The sequence below is a fragment of the Tachypleus tridentatus genome, chromosome 2, assembly GCF_004210375.1.
Source record: "Tachypleus tridentatus isolate NWPU-2018 chromosome 2, ASM421037v1, whole genome shotgun sequence".
Lineage (NCBI taxonomy): Eukaryota > Metazoa > Arthropoda > Merostomata > Xiphosura > Limulidae > Tachypleus > Tachypleus tridentatus.
This window is the reverse complement of record NC_134826.1, coordinates 135,497,709-135,519,343: the sequence shown is the minus strand read 5'-3', so window position 1 is coordinate 135,519,343 and position 21,635 is coordinate 135,497,709. Positions and strand designations below refer to the sequence as shown.

Genomic DNA, 21,635 nt, shown 5'->3' with positions numbered 1-21,635 from the left:
TAAAATCATGCATTATAACATCATTAATAATGCAGGGGCAAATAAAAAATACGGCCCAGATGACTTATCATACAATCACCTAGTAGTAGATTCTGTGTATCACTTCACGCTGTGGTCGTTAGTCGTATCATAATTAACGACTCATTTAGATGTGGGAAAATGAGCTAGTTTTCTACAATCTTTTTATTACACCGTACTCCCTAATTATGAATAGAATAAAAGCTGATTTCGTATTCATAAAAAATAATTTATTTTGCCCGTAGACAAATACAATAATAGAAGTTACCCTTATTAGAACAAACAGATATATTTTTATGGATTTTGACAAACAGTTTACTTAACTAAAAACATATATCTTCTAAAACATTGATGATTTGGTACACACAACAAGAAGATTCCACATTATAATCGATAATAAAAAAATCGATAAACCCGCATATATGAGTTTCGTGAAACGAATTATTCAGCGAAACAATTCGTAATTAAAAGGATTTTGGAAGTATAGTGCCATATTTTAACATCTTCTACGTAACGTCTCGATATTACATAAAACAACAAATACTGAGTACCGATTCGTTAAATAGATTTAAAATAAAAATTAGTAAAGATATTTTCTTTGCGAGTGTATTAATTGCTTATCACTAGTTTTATCAAACCGGTATCAGTCAACGTCTCGGTTAACTCTGTATCTTGCTACAGCGTAAACTCACTAGCAATCATTTATATTCAACGTCTGAATTCGAGACTTGTGGTCATTAACAAATAATATGAAACATTATCTAGCGGAATTTTGTACAAATGCAACTATAGTATATAACTAAAACCATTATATATGTCAGGGGCGTAGATCCTGAAGGGGATGGAGGATATACATCCCCCCTTCATTTTAGGTGAGGGGTATGGTGCGTACAATCATCCTCCCCTATAGTTTGGTCTGTTGAATTGTTTCACTGCATCACAGGCCAACAAATTGTGTGTTTGTTCTTGTGATTCTCATGTTCTTACCAATCGAATTACATAATTAGGCGTAGATGTAGGCTTTTTCAGTAGCCGAAATGTACATCTTTAATATAGGCGTGCTTCTAAGTTTTTCGATCTAAGCGATAGTAAGTATCAGTCAGTAGGCCTAAGTATACATGCAAGTATCATGACAACAAGATTACTGTGTGACTGCATGTTTACAGCTTTCAGGTTCACGTAATCACAGATTACCAATTTGCAAATTGAACAGTTCACATAAGTGGTTGCAAAAATCATCCCCCTCATCGGGTGTAAAAAATCTACGCCCCTGATATCCGAGTTAAAAAATTCAACACTTGTACAGTGGTATTTTAGCTGAACCAATAAATTGCCCTTAAGTCCATATGGAATTTATTTTCATTTTATAACGCTGACTTTATTCGTATCCCTTAATATTTACTGTAATAAATACTAACAGTTTATTTATGCGAAAATAAGTGGGTTATTGAATCCCAATTTTAGCCTCCTGAGCCCTCGAACCTACCGTTAGGCTACTAGGGGAACGGGTAAATTCTAAGAAACAGAAATGTGTATTGTTTGTTTCTTTGAATTTCTCACAAAGCTACTCGAGGGCTATCTGCGCTAGCCGTCCTTAACTTAGCAGTGTAAGACTAGAGGGAAGGCAGCTAGTCATCACCGCCAACTCTTGGGCTACTCTTTTACCAACGAATAGTGGGATTGACCGTCACATTATAACGCCCTCACGGCTGAAAGGGCGAGCATGTTTGGCGCGACGGGGATGCGAACCCACGACCCTCAGATTACGAGTCGCACGCCTTAACACGCTTGGCCATGCCGGGCCAGAAATATGTATCAATCTTTATTCTGGCAACTACAAGCAGGGGGCACTATTATATTCAGTCATCACAATGAAGAAAATTTTCTTTACTGGTGAAAATAAAACATAAATCAGAAATACTACTTGGAGCATCGTGGGTTTAAACTTAAGATCAGAAAAAAAAATTCTAAGAATTATTGGTTGGAGAATGAGAAGGGGCTAAACCAAGATCAGAAGAAGAATCTGAGATCATTACGTGTACATTATGATCAGGTATAACTTTTAACTTTGAATATATTTCTTACTCGTACAACATATGTAATTTTATAAGGTACTAATGACCTAGTGAGCAGAAGTATAATAAAAACACTTAACCTAATTATCCCAAACACTACCACTGGCCTTTTGATCTGTAGATCTAACATATTTTAGAATGCGTAAGTAAATACATTGCATATATACTGTAAATTGTAACAGTTTATATAACTGGTGTTCAAAAATACTTTTGAAAGCCATCACTTTCATGTACAAGTGATAGTTTCAAATTTACTTTCAAATAAACAGAAGTTAACATTTTGACACAAAATCCTCAGAGTAGGATGTTTTTATAATATATATATTTTTAAATTCAAGCAGAATTAAATATACTTTTTACCCTTATAAACTGTCAGTAAAACAAAATATATATTATACAGAAATATGAAACTGGAAGACCAATTTTTTCCCACACTATTTAAAATTTTAAAGTTCACAAACAGGTCATAAATGTAAAACTCCTTAAGTCCATTCTTTATATACACTACCTAAATTAGACTTCCGACACTATTTTGAGTCAAGGACCCCAGTTTGAAAAACGTTGACGTAAGGAAAAAACATGCAGACAATAGCGTTAATAACGATTATTTGAAAATTTTCCACAGCACTAATAAGTTATTTAACCTTTATTTTTCCCAAGTAACACCATTTTTCTTGATGTGTAAAACCCGGAATAAAACATTAATTTTTTTTAATAAAACTATACAACCTAACCCTATTTTTATTTTTTGAACTTTTCATTAATTCTACGTTTATTTGGTGTAAAGTGACTACATTTTGGTTTTTAATTTCCTATACAATAAATTTTTTTTTAGAAAAACGAACGATTTAATCATCAATATTCGCTACATTATAAAAAAAAAAATTAAAAATGGTCAGGCTTAGCCACGATTTACTGTAGTTACTTGTATTTCTAAGCAAACGATAGATTTATAACAAGAGTGACAAAGAGTTATACAATTTTCCAGACTTTCATCTTGTTAACATCCAATGTTCATTGTTTTTAATTTCAGCTGCATTCTTCTGGTTCGTTATCAACCAAATGGTCTTCTCTCGCCTCGTGAACTTGTTTTGAAATGAAAAGATGTTTGAAGTGTGGAGTGCAGTACAATTTTCCTTCATTAGTACTGTAGTTTTCCAGTCTACATCATAAAACGTGGAAGTAAGAAAAAAATTAAATGATACAGTTATATAAACTTTATAATAAGAGAAACATTGACAATAGAGCACAGTGTTTAAGTATTACGTTTTAAAAGAAATTTTAAAACGTTTTACTATTCTAGTTATGAAGATCTAATAAATTTTCTACAACAAATTTACATGTGATGCTGTTGTTGTTGTTGTTTTGAATTAAACACAAACAACTCAATTGGCTATCTGTGCTCTGCAAAACACAGGTATCGAAACCCAGTTTTTAGCGTTGTGAATCCGCAGACATACCGTTGAGCCACTGGGGGTCGCAAGTGATGTTAATAAAATGCACAAGAAAAAAACAAACAAGATAAAATAGAGAATATGAAGTCCAGCGTGATTATTCCAAGTTTCTATATTTATATTTCTACATTTATCGAAAGTAAATTTTATATAAGTTTGTTTGGTTTGTTTTGAATTTCGCGCAAAGCTACACGAAGGCTATCTGCGCTAGCCGTCTCTAATTTAGCAGTGTAAGACTGGAGCGTTTGTTTGTTTTTTGAATTTCGCGCAAAGCTACACGAGGGCTATCTGCGCTACCCATCCCTACTTTAGCAGTGTAAACCTAGAGGGAAGGCAGCTAGTCATCACCACCTACCACCAACTCTTGGGCTCCTCTTTTACAAACGAATAGTGGGATTGACCGTAACATTATAACGCCTGCACGGCTGAAATGGCGAGCATGTGTAGTGTGATAAGGATTTGAATCCGCGACACTCAAATTACGAGTCGAGTGCCTTAACCACCTAGCCATGCTGGGCAAATATATAAAAGTACTGGGAAAATATATCGTTAAATAAAAAAGTGATCTAGAGCTGGCTAATGAGCCTGAAATAAAAAGAACCAAACAAGACAGAGACGAAAATGAACATACCGTTTGATCCGTCTAATCACTACATAGCCGTCTCGACTTAACATTGAGAATACAATCCCTATATTTCTAGTTTGGTATTTGAACAGATTCTCAGCTTCCATCATTCCATCTTTCCTTAGGCTAACTTATACTACCATTTTGCAATAGAGTAACATGTCACGAATGGAAATTTTGATTATTTTTGTTTCGCCAGTGAAGAAGCCAGTAATGTAGAGGTTTTACTCTCCGAGTAACGTTGAGACAGCTACATCTGCTACATGATCGTTAGCCGATCGAGTGGTATGTAAGTTTCGGTGCCTATTTTGTTGGTGTCTTCTTTCAATGTCAGTAGCCAGCTCTACACAGATCTTATCTTTTAGATTTAGTAATACTAGTTTTCCTTGCATTTCTTTCTTTACTTTATTATAAGATAATGTACGTGAATTACTAGGTTGTAGAGTGTATTCTGAAGCTTTATAATTTCCGCAGAGAAATAATAAAAATAAAATAGTTAGTCAAAAATTGTGAAGTTTATTTTGCTCTATCAAATGATGATAAAATTATAATTACTGCTAGAAAGAGATAGGAGCTAGGCCTATTAAAACAGAAAATGAACTAAAAATAAGGAATCTTGGTTTGGCTATTAGCCTATTTTTTAATTACTGGTCGCTCTAGATAGCTGAAAAGTGGCACATACATCGAAAACAGAGCGACTATACCAGATAGCTCTTCATAGCTAGCTTCTGATGACTTTCAGAGAAGAAAATCCAGATGACTTACTTTTGTATCACTTTAATACGAGTGTCCGTGCCATCCCTACATAGAGAGTGCTAGTACACTTTTTGATATACGTTTGTGTGTATACACGATATAAACAAAATGATAGCTATTCATGCACATATCAGAGTTTGGGTAGAAAATGAAACTACACTGAAACTGTTAAAGATTTATATAGGCACCAGCTCCATGGTCGCTGAAAGTGTTTGAGCACACCCAACCTTTACTAATGTGAGTGCTGCTAAGCACTCTGAAGTTGTGCAAAAATTCACTTATTCATATGGAAGATCACCACCAATATTTATATCAGCTTGTTCACTGTAATACGTTTTTGGTGTTGTAGCATAATATATTATCATGTATGCACTCGTGTGTGACAAGCAAGTGTAATATATTACAGAGATAATAAGAAAACGTTATGAACACGTATGCTCAGAACACTAACTTCACAAGAGTTGTGTTTTCAGTTATCACAAATTCGTCAACCTCATATGGATTACCTGTGTATTACCAGTAAGAGATTGGCGCACAATGCAACCTAGCAAACTCCTGGTGTACTCTCAAATGTTAAAGTTTATCACTTAATAACATTTAAACTCAGTTTCATAAATTAAAGCCTTAACATTCATACCATCTTCTTCCTGGCTTTACTGAAGTTAAATATAAAACACATTTATAGCCTCTTGAGGAAAGTGTTATAAATGGCTAAACGCGTTGCATTCAGTAAACCATTAGTCTATTTTAATAGAAGTTCACATATGCTATAGATAAAGATTCCCGGTAACTTTCCAATGTACAGGCCCAGAATATTGTGTAGACCTGTCCATGCATTACTGCCTGCTACATAGACGTACTTACAAGTTACTGCACCATACTTCTCTTCTAACCACTACCTCACAGCCTTATGTTTTGTGTAAAAATCTGAGTAAAATTATTAAATATTGTATAGTTTGAGCAATTCCCTGGCCTACTTTTAAAGCTGAAAACAGTCTATAGAGTTCGAACATTAAAACAATAAATAACGTCAGAAAAGGCGAGACAAGCCAGTAGGTACCAAAAGCACAAACCTTCTAAAATGATAAAGTCGAAGAACCCTGCAAATATCATTATGAATATTGAATCAGCACTTGCCATTCAATGTGTCCACTTAAATAATATAAACACATCCTCGGGAAGTGATTTTATGAGACTGTGAATAAATTACTATACTAAGTTTATTTTTGCTCATATAAATAGCAGTTTGATCATTCTTATTTTGTAATAAAGGAGTTTCAGAGATAGTTTAGTTTCGCCGATATTCATATTTGGTATAGGTCTACCTCAGAAAAGAACGTATTGTTCCCCAAGAAAATGTTAAACTTATCAGCTACAACTTCTACATGAATCGGTACTGTGTGAAACTTGTAGGTGTTCAAGTTGTATAATGGTAAAATAATACATTGTTATGATATCAACTTACAAATATTAATGGGATTATTGTGCCTGTCATTTTGGTGAATCTTACCGACAACAATAAGACTTAAGAAAATATTTCTAGTTTTGTATTTCAGCTCTAAAATTATTATATTACCAATATAAATAATTTTATGCATAAGTTAGACAGTTATATAACAAGCAGAGTGCATACTATAGGGTCTGCGACTGGTCACGACATTCAAATTTTCAAAACCATGTCATAGTCCTGTGTCTGTGTTCGGGTCATCTAGAGGTCACTCCAAAGCTCTTTTTCCCAGATTTGATAAAGTTTCTGGTTATACTATAAAATTCAAAGTCACATGATGCTACAACGAAAACAGAGGCTATAGGATATGAAACAATTTTGAGTGTTACATTTTTAAAGTCCATTTTCAATTTATATAACGCTTATATCAGAATAGCTTCAAACAAGCGAATTTGAATTTCGCGCAAACCTACACGAGGGCTATCTGCGCTAGCTGTCTCTAATTTAGTAGTGAAAGAATAGAGTGAAGGCAGCTAGTTATCACCACCCACCGCAAACACTTGGGCTACTCTTTTACCAACGAATAATGGGTTCGACCGTAACATTATAACGCATACACGGCTGAAAAAGCGAGCATGTTTGGTGTGATGAGGATTTGAACTCGTGAACCAGGGATTACGAATCAAGCGCCCTAACCACTTGGCCATGTCGGAGAGCAGATGGATGTGTGAAACAAAACAAATGAACGAAGTTTTGCGCAACAATGATTGACCAAAGTTTCTGTATGTTGAGGAATGTGGTAAAGTCAAGATGTCAGATGAGTTTGTTTTTTTTTCTGCTCGTAGAAAAAGCAAAAAGTTAAGTTTGATGAAATACGGTATGCAGGAGGTGTTATAACTACATCAATGACTATAAACAGGATTGTATCTCAGGATGACTGGTATAGGTATTAATACTTTTACTAATAAAGCTGAGGACAACGGTTTGACCTTTTCAAGTCATCATTAGGATTGTTACTTTCAAGTATTATTTGACCACGCAAGAGAAAGTCTGATAAGAATATTTACAGAACCTGCTCAGTTATATGCTGAAGTGCAATGTTGTGACCCAAGAAGTTTTGTTGACAAAGAAAAAGAGCCCATCTACTGGATGACTAAGTAAGATGGGTCAGCTCATGCCACACCTACATCTTACAAAACAAAGATCTGAAACGGAACGTTTAACAGCGTATATCTGAAGCTAAATCAAAGTTTAGAAGACTAGTACACCACCTTGGAAGGGCTATTGGTCGAGGAAGGGGTGTTCCTTGTGCACCTGAAACTGACCACAGAGTAGATAGAAGACCAGGACGTTACTTTGTGCAAAATTTTCCACAAGCACAAATGGAATTTAACATGTTTTTTTTTGTAGTTTGAGAATTATGTGCAATATTCAAAAGTATATGACAACTTACATAAAGGTATCACTTTCTCCTGACACTTTCCACCATTGTGAGAGATGTTTCTAGAAACTAATGATAATAAAAACGGTACTAAAGTGCCCGTTAACAGGTACACATCTTGAATCCCTCATGCCCATACGTACTGAAACCAGCATCCTAGTTGACATACGAAACAATTAAATCATAGGCGTTTTCAAAACTATCTGATGAATCCAAACAGCTGCTGGTGTATTAAATTCAGGTTTGAATACTTTTAATATACAGAAACAGTCACTCATATGTGCAATTTCACGAATGTGTTAAATACATACAGAACAGGAACATACTAAAGTATAAAGTATCTGTATTTTAATTTTTTTTATACACACCAGATCTCTGTGAGGAACTACACTTTTACACGTGAATTTTGTACACCACTGAACTTGATAATATCATAAGTATTTACTATTTTAAATTAGGTGTTAGGGGCTGTCTCTAAAATAGACAAAATTATTATAGCAAAGGTTTTATTTCTTCTTTGCAAGTTTGGTACAGCATGTAATGTAATTTGATATAATATGCAAGTAAAATATTCAGTGTAATTTCATTTACTTTTAATAAATTATTGTGTCACTAATGGAATGCCCCCAAAGGGGCTTAGTCCCGCCTGTAAATTATATATTATTTTTAGCAGGTACTTTCACTCTATTGTTATTTTGTACTTAACTGTTATTAAAACTCATTTAATAAATGTTCAACTGGTTTCTGTAAGATTGATACCCATATGAGATAGATGTAAAAAACTTAAATGTTATATAGTTACTCACACAGGAAGGTCTGTAAAAGTATTTGAGGGCTGTTAGTTTTTCAGATAGATCTTATAAGCAAAATAACATTTTGTCCACACTGTACTAGCTTTTATGTTTTGGAAATAACAAACAAACAAATCAGTGGAGGTTTAAAAGATATTTTTAACTATCCTCAATTCTTTCTGCAACCAATATATCCAATATAAATCTATGTACGTCTCTCTTGATTCTTTTAGGTAAAGAACTAATCCAAAACTACTTAATTATTGTAAAGCACTCATCCAAAACTAATTAATAATTGTAAAGCAATAATCTAAATCTAATTAAACCCTTTTGAGTTAGGCAGTTTTTGTAAATAAACTGGCTGTAAATGTTTGGCTTTAAAATTTTTTTGCAGATGTAATTATGGAAACATACTACATACGTAACCTAATTCAGGACAAGGAATTACTTATAACTAAAACAGATAAAAAGGTAATGGGATAAGTGTTTTAAATAAACAATAATTATGGTACCAAAGAAAACAGCAAAATAAGTTACAGAAATGAATTCATTAAATGAAATAAATATTCAACTACCATATGAGAAATTTACTTAGAGCATTATTAGTTTGCACTTTAAGACAAATAATATAAGAAAGGGTGTTTAAATATATTCACCTCACTGGGCTCCATGCATGGATAATTTAGGAAGTATTAAAGTCCACGGATATGTACAGTACTGTCTTGTGTGAGTAATTGTATCAAACATGGGAAGTTAACATAATTTGTCAAGCCTTACAATAAAAACTTTCTTTAAGAATATACTAGTGATCAGTTTACAACTAAATACAGTTTTAAATTCTTCCCATTAAGTATGGAAGTTAAACTTCTACTTAATGATGCATATTCAAAAAATCTTAATGTTGAGTCACCAGGTATCAACACTTGTCTACTCATCCCCCAAACAGTGAACATGTTTTATATTTGTTAACACAAAAACAACACGCCCCCTTTCATTGATGAAACAATCATCAAAACTTAATATCTAGATAAATGTAGCTATTAACATCCACACAGATCAAATATTTGAACTAACTGGAAAAACAACACATTTTACATCATCAGATATTTCACTCTATAAGTTTATAACTATCTACTTCCAATTTTATCACTGTATTATTAAATATAAGCCCTGAAGATAGCAACTCTTAGATCTGAACACAAATCACATCAACAAATAAATCATTCTGTAAGTTCATAACTATCTACTTCCAATCTTATCACTGTACCTTAAATTAAACATAACCCCTAAACATGGCAACTGTCAGATCTGCACATAAATCACATCATCAGGTAAATCATTCTAGAAGTTCATAACTATCCACTTCCAATCTTATCACTGTACCCGAAATTAAACATAACCCTTGAAGATGGCAACTCTTAAATACTCTCAGTTTTAAATATAAAATCAAGTGATGTTTAAAATTCCTTTAACATGGTCTAGAATTCCTTAATTGGGGTAAACAAACAAAGCACCACATGAAATATTCATGTCTAAGTTTACCACAAAACACTAACAACGACATTCTGTGAAACATTAAATGGTTTATAACATCTTACACCTTTGAGGATAAAATTCTTAAAAATATAAACCAGTAGTACCATGAAATCAGTTTAGTCACTTTTGAAAGAAAAGTCTAAAAATCTGATAATGATGTATTTAATTGATAAGGGATCACAAAATGATTTAAATAGAAGGTCACAATTTAATACATGTACAACACACCTCAGCACACAATTACAGTGCACACATCGAAAGCACTTCTTATGAAACTGTAATCCATTGGCCTCCATTTTCTCCATTAGGTAGAGTCTCTTCCCACAGATGTCACACTCTTCACCCAGGGGTGAACCGAAGTTCTGAAAGTAAAATATTTAAGCCTTACTTTACTAACAGAAATGCCTGTAACACGTAGATTCGTAAATTACAAGAAAAATTCACTCACCTTGAGGTAAGCCTCCCAAAGAACACTAACTTTCTACATCACACGCTAAAGTAAAACTACTTTCGTTGTTAAGACACCTGGTTATGCAAAAATGAACAAAAATAATTAAAATATCAATGAAACCTAAATAATTTTTTCATGATTTCTTCAAATCACCAATTACATGTCTCAGTAAACAAAACTTTTATATCCACTAAATTACTTTTAAAAGCTTCCTTAGAAAACATCAATACCATGTAGAACTGGAACAATAAACTTCCTGGAAAACATAAAAAAAGGAAACATTTCTCCATATAATTTAGATAACTTTCATTTCATTGTCTTTAATGTTTTATTCCTACTTGATATATAATAAAATAAAAATTTTGAAAATTTCTATTTTACTGATTTGCGAGTTCTTCTGTTAAAATGAGGCTATTTAAATGAGTAAGTAATTAACACTGTTAAAATATGGTGTAACGATAAATAAATAACATTGTGTTAAAATATGGTGTTACGATAAATAAATAACACTGTGTTAAAATAAGGTGTTACGATAAATAAATAACACTTTGTTAAAATATGGTATTACGATAAATAAATAACACTTTGTTAAAATACGCTGTTAAAATAAATAAATAACGCGTTGTTAAAATATAGTGTTAAAATAAATAAATAATACGTTGTTAAAATATGGTGTTAAGATAAATAAATAACACATTGTTAAAACATGGTGTTAAAATAAATAAATAATACGTTGTTAAAATATGGTGTTAAGATAAATAAATAATACATTGTTAAAACATGGTGTTAAGATAACTAAATAACACATTGTTAAAATATGGCATTAAGCTAAATAAATAACACTTCGTTAAAATACGCTGTTACAATAAATAACGCGTTGTTAAAATATGGTGTTATAATAAACAAATAATACGTTGTTAAAATATGGTGTTAAAATAAATAAATAACACATTGTTAAAATATGGTGTTAAAATAATTAAATAACACATTATTAAAATATGGTGATACGATAAATAAATAACACATTGTTAAAATATGGTGTTAAAATAAATAAATAACACATTGTTAAAATATGGTGTTAAAATAATTAAATAACACATTATTAAAATATGGTGTTAAAATAAATAAATAACACATTGTTAAAATATGGTGTTAAAATAATTAAATAACACATTGTTAAAATATGGTGATACGATAAATAAATAACATATTGTTAAAACATGGTGTTAAGATAAATAAATATCAGATTGTTAAAATATAGTGTTAAGATAAATAAATAACACATTGTCAAAATATGGTATTAAATAAATAACACATTGTTAAATATGGTGTTAAAATAAGTAAATAACACTTTGTTAAAACATGGTGTTAAGATAAATAAATAACACTTTGTTAAAATATGGTGATAAGATAAATAAATAACACATTGTTAACAAATCCTTGCGCTAATTCTGCTGTGGTGTGTTATGAATAGAGCTGATGAAAAATTAGGTTTCATTAACTTAATCCTTGGCAGTAGATATCACAGATATGTGTGGTTGTACACTTTTCTTTACTTTCACTGAGTAGTCCTTACTAATAAATACTTTACGGACTTGGGATAGTTTAGAAGAAACTTAAAACACCATTGAGATCCCAAACTGAAAGTTTTTATGGAATTGCAGGACATTAAGAATAAGAGAATGGCTCAGTTATCCAATAAGAATTTAAGCCAATTTCTACATTTGTCCAGGAAATAATGGAAGACAGAAAACATAACTTGTTGGTATGTTCAAAACATTAATGAACTGAAACTTATAATTTCCAATAGACTCAGTTTTTAATGAGTCTGTTTCTCCGAGTGGAAGAATAACAAGAAAGAAAACCAATGCATGCTATAAAATATATATAATGTTTTCTTAAGCAAATACGTAAAATTAGGTCTTTAACTGTGAGTGATTATAAAGAAGCCTACTATACGAAAAAATAACACTTCATAACATTTCTTACGTCTATATTGTATGATTGATAACACATACTTTCAATAATCCTGTGTGAATCTGAACAAGACCCATCAATTTTATCTTATTAGGTACGTTTTAGTAGCTAGAGTTCATCAGTCGCAGCCGTACTTAGTTGTGGACCCTATGTGGGATACATTTTGGGCCTTCTTTGGCCCTTTACAAATACAAATGTAGAATGACTGGCAAAACAATAATTGCCAATTGCTGACATTGTAGTCTTTCTGAAAACTTTGCTGTTTCCAGTTTGCCACTGTTCACTAGCAGACTTTTTTAAAAGTTAATTGGATTAGGGCATTGTGGGCCCCTGTGCATTGTACATCCTACATTGCCAACACTGGAGTTCTTATAAACTAGTATCTTATAAAATACAAAATAATTTCAGGTTGAGTGTACACATGACAAACATCCTTATTTTGTTGGTTCTATAAATTTGTGATTGTAATTATACTGCATATTTTATTTAAATGTAAACTGATGTATTATGTTAAAGAAACATTACAAATGCAACTGCGAACTGATTGCCACTTTTGTTTGTTTGCTTTTGAATTTCGCGCAAAGCTACTCGAGGGCTATCTGCGCTAGCCGTCCCTAATTCAGCAGTGTAAGACAAGAGGGAAGGCAGCTAGTTATCACCACCCACCGCCAACTCTTGGGCTACTCTTTTACCAACGAATAATGAGAGTAACCGTCACATTATAACGCCCCCACGGCTGAAGGGGCGAGCATGTTTGGCGCGACCGGGATTCGAACCCGCGACCCTTGGATTACGAGTTGAACGCCTTAACACGCTTGGCTATGCCGGGCCGATTGTTACTTTTATATTTACGATTGTACCAGAAGAGACAAATATTTTACCTTTCACTGATGATGTATTGAACATATGTTTAGACACCTAGTTTAGGTGTGTTTAAAAATGTACAGATGACTACAGATATACACGTGCTCTGTGTAACTTATCCAGTAAAGATCAAATTAAAGCATAATTCTGATACCGTATTTTGTGATAAGCCACCTAGTGTTAACTGTGTTAAGTATCACACTGTTTACAACAAATATAAAAATTGTCCTAAGACAATCATGTTTCATTCTTACATGCAATTATTGTTGCAAGTATAATGCTGATATGCTTTCTGCTAAAAGTCACAATAAATATACTTTTGAAATTTAACTACAGCAGGAAAACAAAAGAACAATTTACCAAAATCTTTAGACGTAGTGTTTTAGTTTTTTTTTTTTTTGCCATGTAATTAAGTTTGGTAGCACCAAAGATGCACAAAAGATAACACCCAAATAACAAATAAAGAGTGTTTTATATATTACACCACTGCAACATGTAGGGACTTATGTATTTGTGTAGTGTGACAACAACCTAGCTTTCCACATATATAGGAAGTTAAATTAAGTTCCTGGTAATGCATAACCTTAGAAACATTATAATGCAATTCCTATAATACATGTAATGAAGATAGACTCACAACAAAGTGCAACCAATAAGATCTCATACCATGATTCTTTGTACCAACTAAGTAACTTCTGATAGTGGCAGTGGAATTTATTTTATAAAGACGATAAAACAAATATTAAATACCGTAATTTTTATCTACATAAATTCAGTCATTTATTTACGTTTATGGAACAGAGCGCAATAAATTCAAAATCGACAGTGATTTCCATTTAGATTTTGATAATTTCCTTACAACTTTAGGTTTCAAACTGATGCTTTTCTGAATTAAATATGTTTTGTATACTGTACTGCAATAAGTATCATATAAGTATATGTATAGACAAGAAACTGCACAGTTAAAAAGAAAAAAATGTTGAAAATGCATTAGAATACTATTGCTATTACTAATGTCTCCCCCTATTGAGGACCAATTGAACTGAGTGCATGATGAATCAAGCTAAGTTTTTAATCTCGTGTAATTTATTTATATATTTATCTCCTGTGACTACCAGGTGGCCTACTGCGTGTCATTAACTTGAGCACAGTCTTAAACTACCAGAAGGCGTACCCGTGTTGTTAGATTGATGTTGCTAGAGTGTATTGTGTGGGTGGAATTCGAGAACAAACTCTGTTCTTAGTAGTAAAATAACTTGTTAATCAAGGTGAAAAGTTAATTACTTGAGACTTAATACACCCTAACAGTTCACATGATAACATTAACCAAGGATACAATTATTTACATTACAGTGTTCATAATGTATCTATACACTGCACGTGCTTTCATGATGGTAGAACAAACATTCACACTCAAAAATTTCGTCAGATTTTAAAATTATGAGTTTAATGACAGTGGATACAATCTTGCTTTTAAAGAAAATATTTTCAAAGTAAATTTGTATTTAAAAGTTTTCAATATTCTATTAAATTACTTAAATGATGTAAATAGACCCAAACACTATTTTAATTATGCTAATAGCAGTGTTTTGTGAAGTCAAGATGTAAAAAAGTTTCTGGTTTTCTTTTTTGAAGTATTGAAAGGAAAGTTTTGATGACAAGAAACCCACATGGAACAAAAACTCTCTCTTTCTGAACCCGAAGACTGGGATACACATTGAAAGGAAAGACATACTTTAATTTTAACATTTTATTACATAAATTCCTTAGCAGTACAAACCCAGAAACAGAAGGAATTTGAAAACAAACTTTTAAAATCTTATTTTATATACAAATTCACAACTAAAGAGTAAAGTTTTTACATCACTACCAGAAATCAAGACAAAGTTTTAACTACTTTTCCTTCTCTTTTTAAATTGAATTTAAAAGTTAGATCACTAAGTTTAAAACGACTACAACAATACTGTATCTTTTATGCAACTTCATAATTGTTTAAATGTAATCTAGTGGTTAAAAATATAATTTCATGACTTCCTGGACCACAAAATGCACATACCAGTGTCATTTCCTGAATTCTACACCAATACTTTACTACTTAATACAGCAAACACAGATGTAGATACAAATAAGCCAACTCACTCACATATGATGGACCATTTAAAAATACTAATCAACAAAAATATACTATTTATTTTATAAGAAGATTATGTTAGGCTTACACTTTCTAGTCACACATGATAAGTAAATGGCATATATCAATATGCTGTGCACTTAAGTCCATACACTTTAAAACACATGATTACAATGATAAATCTATAACATTAGTTAAAAAAGTTAATATATACTATACACCTGACAAAATAACATAATATCAAAAAATCACATAATTATTACACATATCACTAAGTTACTATTAACTGATTTTAACAAATTATATGATCTCTTACGCTGTGTAATAAAACTATGTTAAAATTACATAACTAAACATCACTCAGACTATCCATTTCTTTGGAAAAATATCGATATTTTGCAGCTTGAAAGTTCAGATACGTGATGTGTAGCATAGATTTATTTCAAATACATTCTTTATCTAATTCTCTTAACTGTTTTCTCTCAACTAAAAAACGAAAAGAAATTAGTTTTCAGAATGTTCCAAAACTTCTTCAGATTTTTCAAATAAGTCTTTTAAACAACCGAAGTCTAATATTATGTTTATCACAAATAAAAAACATCCGTTCACAATTTATAGCTCAGCAGACAGATCAGATCACAAAAACAATATTCTAAACAGTGAACCAGGTTTCAAATGAAAGAATATATTATTTGTAATAATTTGAAACTTGTGAGGTTTAAAGATTACTAGCAGCTAACCGAAGCATTAATCCACATTTGATGAATTACGTGTTATATTTAAATATATATAAAAATATAAAACAGTTTTTCTTAAAACTAATGTAGGTAGTATAAAAATGACCAAATTTTATACTTTAATGCAACACCAAATCAGTACCTTTTATTTTTTTTAATGAACATAAAGGTTCGTTGACTTTTGTAAAATTTATAAATTACTGCAAAACATTTTAGTTTCTTTCATTCCCAGTTTCCTGGTATAACATTTCCAGATTCAGAATACAAAGAAAAACACCAGTTTATTAAAGATCACGGATAGAATGCATGAGCAACTTCCAGGTAGATGAGATTGGTGAATGTCTGAAGAAGACAACAGTTACACTGGACGACACTTACAGATAACAGCACTGTTTGCTAAAAAATAAATTATTAATCCTCTTTAATCGTGTTCGTTTCTCTCCATCATCCAAAAGAAATCTGATTCTTCTCAACAGAGTATTGATTCTAATCTTTCCATGGAATAGCTGGGAATTCCACATCCTTCAAACCTTGAGTGAGCTCACTGAACAATAAAGACAGTTGACTGGTCATTCAGAAATTCATTAAACTGTTTCTAACGGAAACACCTACAACTCCACATTTTCTGAATACAGACCATGCAGCAGCCATCAACACATAGTTTCTTATGTGTCTACGAACCACACTTGTTAGTGTATCATTATCATGTAAACATGAAACACCTCATTAGCATGCAAGCTATACGCTAAATGCCAGATTTCACTTGTTTGCAAAAGTGTGTTATAATGGTATTGCAGTGCAAGAACGTAAATATAGAAACTGGTTTATTTTATTTGCAAAAGCAAGACTATTTGATACAATCATACCATTTATACAGACCTTTATTTCCATATGTTACTGCACGTAAGCTTTTTCTAAACTAAAGGAAATGTGCAAGTTATGGAGAAGTTACTTGCAGAAGAGAAGCTAGTTAGTGAAACTATAACAATACTCATATGTATGAGGTTTAATACAGTTTTAAATACATTAACATTTGCCTGTTAAAGGTGTGTGTTAGAGCGTTAAAATGAATTGATTAATTAAAATATTTTATATACTTAAACATATTCTTACTTTTTAAGTCAAAAGTTATATTTCTTCTATATTGAAAATGTGTTTCCATAGGTATGTATTTCCATTCACAGATAGAGCTATTCTTCGGTGCTGCCCTCTATACGTAAAATGTTTAGCATGTCACAAGTCTTGACTTTCCCAGACACCCCAGAATCGAAATGATTCAACTGCATTTTGCATGTTAATCATCATGCGATAATCACTAATAACAGTACAACATACCTCATGATGCATGCGACTACCTGATTCTACCAAATTATCACTCCAAGATCTGACTGATAATGGAAGAACTAGTTTTGAGTGGGGAGGAAGGTAGGGACGTATTACAGGAGGCAAGTACCTATTAGAAATAATCATCAATTTAAGGTAATTATAACTTCTGATACAATGCCTTTCCCCCCTCACAGATATAACTGGTATCACAAATTGAATATGTGGAGAGACCAGTGTGAGGGAAAGAAAGAAGCATTCGAACAACACCAGAAAGGGAGAGATCGTCATAGAAGATGATCATATGTAGTAGAATGCACCACTTTTAAAAGCAGATATACTCTACTCCATGGGTAGAAAGAGATGTTGCAAACATGGGCAGAAAATTGTTAGAGCACATTCAAAAAGGAAAAGACAATGGTTCGATATAGATTAAAACCACTTTATATCCGAATCACAATCCCTTTGATGTCAGTGATGTGGGTAGTAATAAAGAGGATGTGCCCCAAAGTGTAAAATTGCTAGTGCAAAACAGACCAAACATGACAAACCAACTGCAACAAAAATCCAGTCACCAGGAACCGACATGCAGGTGAGGATAGGATGAGGATCATACTGTTGGTAATTCAACTACAATCCAAAACCCAACCAACAGAAATGGACATTCAAGGGGGAGAGGGAAAGAGGATCATACCATCAACAAGTTAATTACAACCCAAAACCTAGCTACTGAAAACCAACGTTCATGTGGAGTCAAAAAAATGATTATATTGTTTAGTAGACCAGAAGAAGATATCATACCCACCGAGCTGTAAACGGCGCATATGACAACAAAGTGATAAAAATTTTTATCAATCTGAGAACCTGACATCCAGATGCTTGTGATAATAAAGATGTCCCTGTATTGTGAAATATCCTACTCAAAACCAATAAGACACAAACCACTCCAGAGTAGTAACATACTCTGTGTATAAAAATCTTCATGAGATAGTAAAAGAGGAAAAAGCGTAGTAATCACCATGTTCATTCAGCATGACCCACCACATGGTAGCAGTGAACACGAGTTCAAGTGAATGAGAAAACAGGATCACCTGTAATATATATGTGAAAACCTATGTTCATTAGTCCAGCTATGAAACCAAAACTCAGCCACTGGGAATCAACATTCGTGTAGAGATAGGATGACGGATCCCAACCAATGGGATGAATGGTTTCATTTGTACTGAATTTTGCGCAAAGATACACGACGGCTATCTGCGCTACCCACCCCCCCTAATTTAGCAGTGTAAGACTAGAGGTAAAACAGCTAGTCATCACCACCCACTGCCAACTCTTGGGCTACTCTTTTACCAATGAATAGTTGAATTGACCACATATTATAATACCTGAAAGGGCAAGCATGTTTGGTGTGACAGGGATTCGAACCCGCGATCCTCATATTAGGGAGTCGAGTGCCTTAGCCACCTAAAAATGTGACCTGCAATTTTGATAGTTGACTCCCCAGACACAACATGCCTTCTCATAAACCCATTTGAAGATGGAATACTAGTTTGGAGGACATCTTGCACTTTTACCAATAGAATACCATCACTCAACTTTCAAATAAATAGGTTCAGTATTATTGTTTGCATTATATATATATCAATCACATTCAGGAGAATGTCTCCATGGTCCACCACTAAAGTGACATGGAACTGGAAAGTGGTAAGAACTCTAACATTCCACTAGAAGAAAGGAGAGAAAAAGAAAATGCGATAAAGAGTCCAGATGACTATCAAAACAGGAAACAGTGTAATAGATGGCCATGAAAACCCTATTTCGAAAATCAGATATTTGCTTATTAATTCAGTCTAAGGAATGTGCAGCTATCCCCTACCACTTTGCCCACGAAGTCCATGGGTTAGCAAGGTGCAGGGCCTGGCATGGCCAAGCGCGTAAGGCGTGCGACTCGTAATCCGAGGGTCGCGGGTTCGCGCCCGCGTTGCGCTAAACATGCTCGCCCTCCCAGCCGTGGGGGGTGTATAATGTGACGGTCAATCCCACTATTCGTTGGTAAAAGAGTAGCCCAAGAGTTGGCGGTGGGTGGTGATGACTAGCTGCCTTCCCTCTAGTCTTACACTGCTAAATTAGGGACGGCTAGCACAGATAGCCCTCGAGTAGCTTTGTGCGAAATTCCAAAACAAACAAACAAGCAAGGTGCAGCATGGGCATATTAATGAAGCAAATATATTACTAGGGAAACCTATGAATTAACCCGTGGAACACCCCCACCTCAATTGTGTGGATTTAGTGACCATGTACACTATAATTCTTTTAAGTCACCTTACAGTACAGATTTGATGAGCTTAAGTACATCTGTGCTACTTGCCACTGACGGGTCTTAAAGAAAAAACATCCCCTTAAGAAAATGAAATCCCCTGACCTAAAGACCAATGGCAGAAAATGTTCCATTTATACTGATATACTTATATTTATACTGATACATCAATAAATGAAGGGTCAGTAAAATGTGCTAAAAACAAAGCATCTTGCCATAACAACGTGGATCTTCTCATCAAGGGCCAGAATGAAACCAGATATAAAAGGCTGGATAAAATGATGGTGACCATAGTTTACATAGAAGGGACAGAGTAGGAGGAAGAGGTAATGGCGGAGTAGGTTGGAGCTGGAGTAGCTGTAGAAACTGTGGTTGGACCTGCAAGTAAGAAACAATCAAAAAGAATTGACATGGAGTGGTGTGAATCATCGAATTCACCCTAGGAAGGATATGGACATAAAGATATGTGCAAATGGATGAAAAATTGCAGATCAAAACAGAGGTAACATGATACTGAGCGATGTAGAAAATGCATCCAGTTGAGGTGTACTCTACTGAAGACACAACCACTGGGAAACATGAGGATCTGATAAATTATGTCTGTTGGAAAAAATGATCCGCAACAAGATTGAATGTACCCAGAAAAAAAGATGAAAGAAGATGAATACTGAATGTGTGGACCCAAAAAGGAGATCCAAGATTCAAACGTAAAGGGAACAAGAATGGGTGTCACCTTTATAATTGGTTTAAGCTTCCACTATTGTTAGAATGGATTACGACCAGATGTTTCCTAACAAAATAGACAAAATCATCCAAAGTGCTATGTATGACCAGAAGCTCGAGGATGTTGATATGGTAATACCTTTTAGTTGAGGTCATTGACCTGAAACATCCTGCTGATTGACCCACGCCCCCCAACCATGGAAGAAAGTGAACTTGAAGACAAGCAAATCTGGATGAGAAGGAGGAAACAGAACACATGCCGACGTGTGGGCCTTCTCCAACTATCAATGCAGATCATCAACAAGAGAAAAAGAAAGGGAAATAGGAACATCCTATGGATCCTCTACAAGGTTCCATTGATCGTGCAGAGTCAACTGAAGAGATATCATATGAACTCAGCCCATAAGGGTAACAGTTTCTTTAGAGGACCACATCCTCAAAAGCAAGTGTACCTCGTGAAGAGTAAGTGCATGGAAAACTGAAAGTTCCACAAAATAGAGTCAAAGAGAAGAAGATTGGATCCACTCGAGATGAGTTTAAAAAAGATATTCAAATATATAAAACATTGGGTAGATATAAGAAATGGCTTTTCCAACTAGATTAACCAACTTATGCAACCTTCCTCCAAAAATAGCAGATGAATGTGATGGGCGTACTCTAGTCCAAATTAAGCTGTTAGAAGCCAGTAGTCCATGTAATAGTGTAAGCATAATCCTTAGCATGCACATGTTAGGCAAAAGCCTTGACATACTGGACCAACACATGCCCGAAATTTAGGTCAATTGATGTCTCACTGATTTCACGTAGTATTCTAAAGCTTTTGAAATATCTCTGAAAACAAACCATTAGAGAAAAGTAAACATGTATAAATCTCGAAATAAATAGATGGTAAACAAACTTGGTACAATACAGAAATCTCTCCCCCAAAAGATCTCAACATCAGAGAAACCATGCGTGTAAGGAAAGAGA

At 33.4% G+C, this 21,635-nt stretch overlaps 1 protein-coding gene across 10 annotated transcripts in view; it reads right to left on the bottom strand.

The window, feature by feature from the left end:
- Positions 1-226: 226 nt before the first annotated feature.
- Positions 227-21,635, bottom strand: part of LOC143245191 (uncharacterized) — a 129,721-nt gene continuing 108,312 nt past the window's right edge. For 6 of the 10 annotated variants that reach the window (XM_076491236.1, XM_076491242.1, XM_076491237.1 and 3 more), the window contains exons 12-13: positions 10,372-10,505; positions 227-3,255 (exon numbers count right to left, since the gene is read on the bottom strand). In XM_076491236.1, the coding sequence (XP_076347351.1) occupies positions 3,123-3,255; positions 10,372-10,505 (267 nt within the window). In that variant the 3' untranslated portion in view covers positions 227-3,122. Of the gene's footprint in view, positions 3,256-10,371; positions 10,506-15,170; positions 16,848-21,635 lie in introns of those variants that run through there. The other 4 variants (XM_076491245.1, XM_076491239.1, XM_076491241.1 and 1 more) reach the window with 1 other exon arrangement.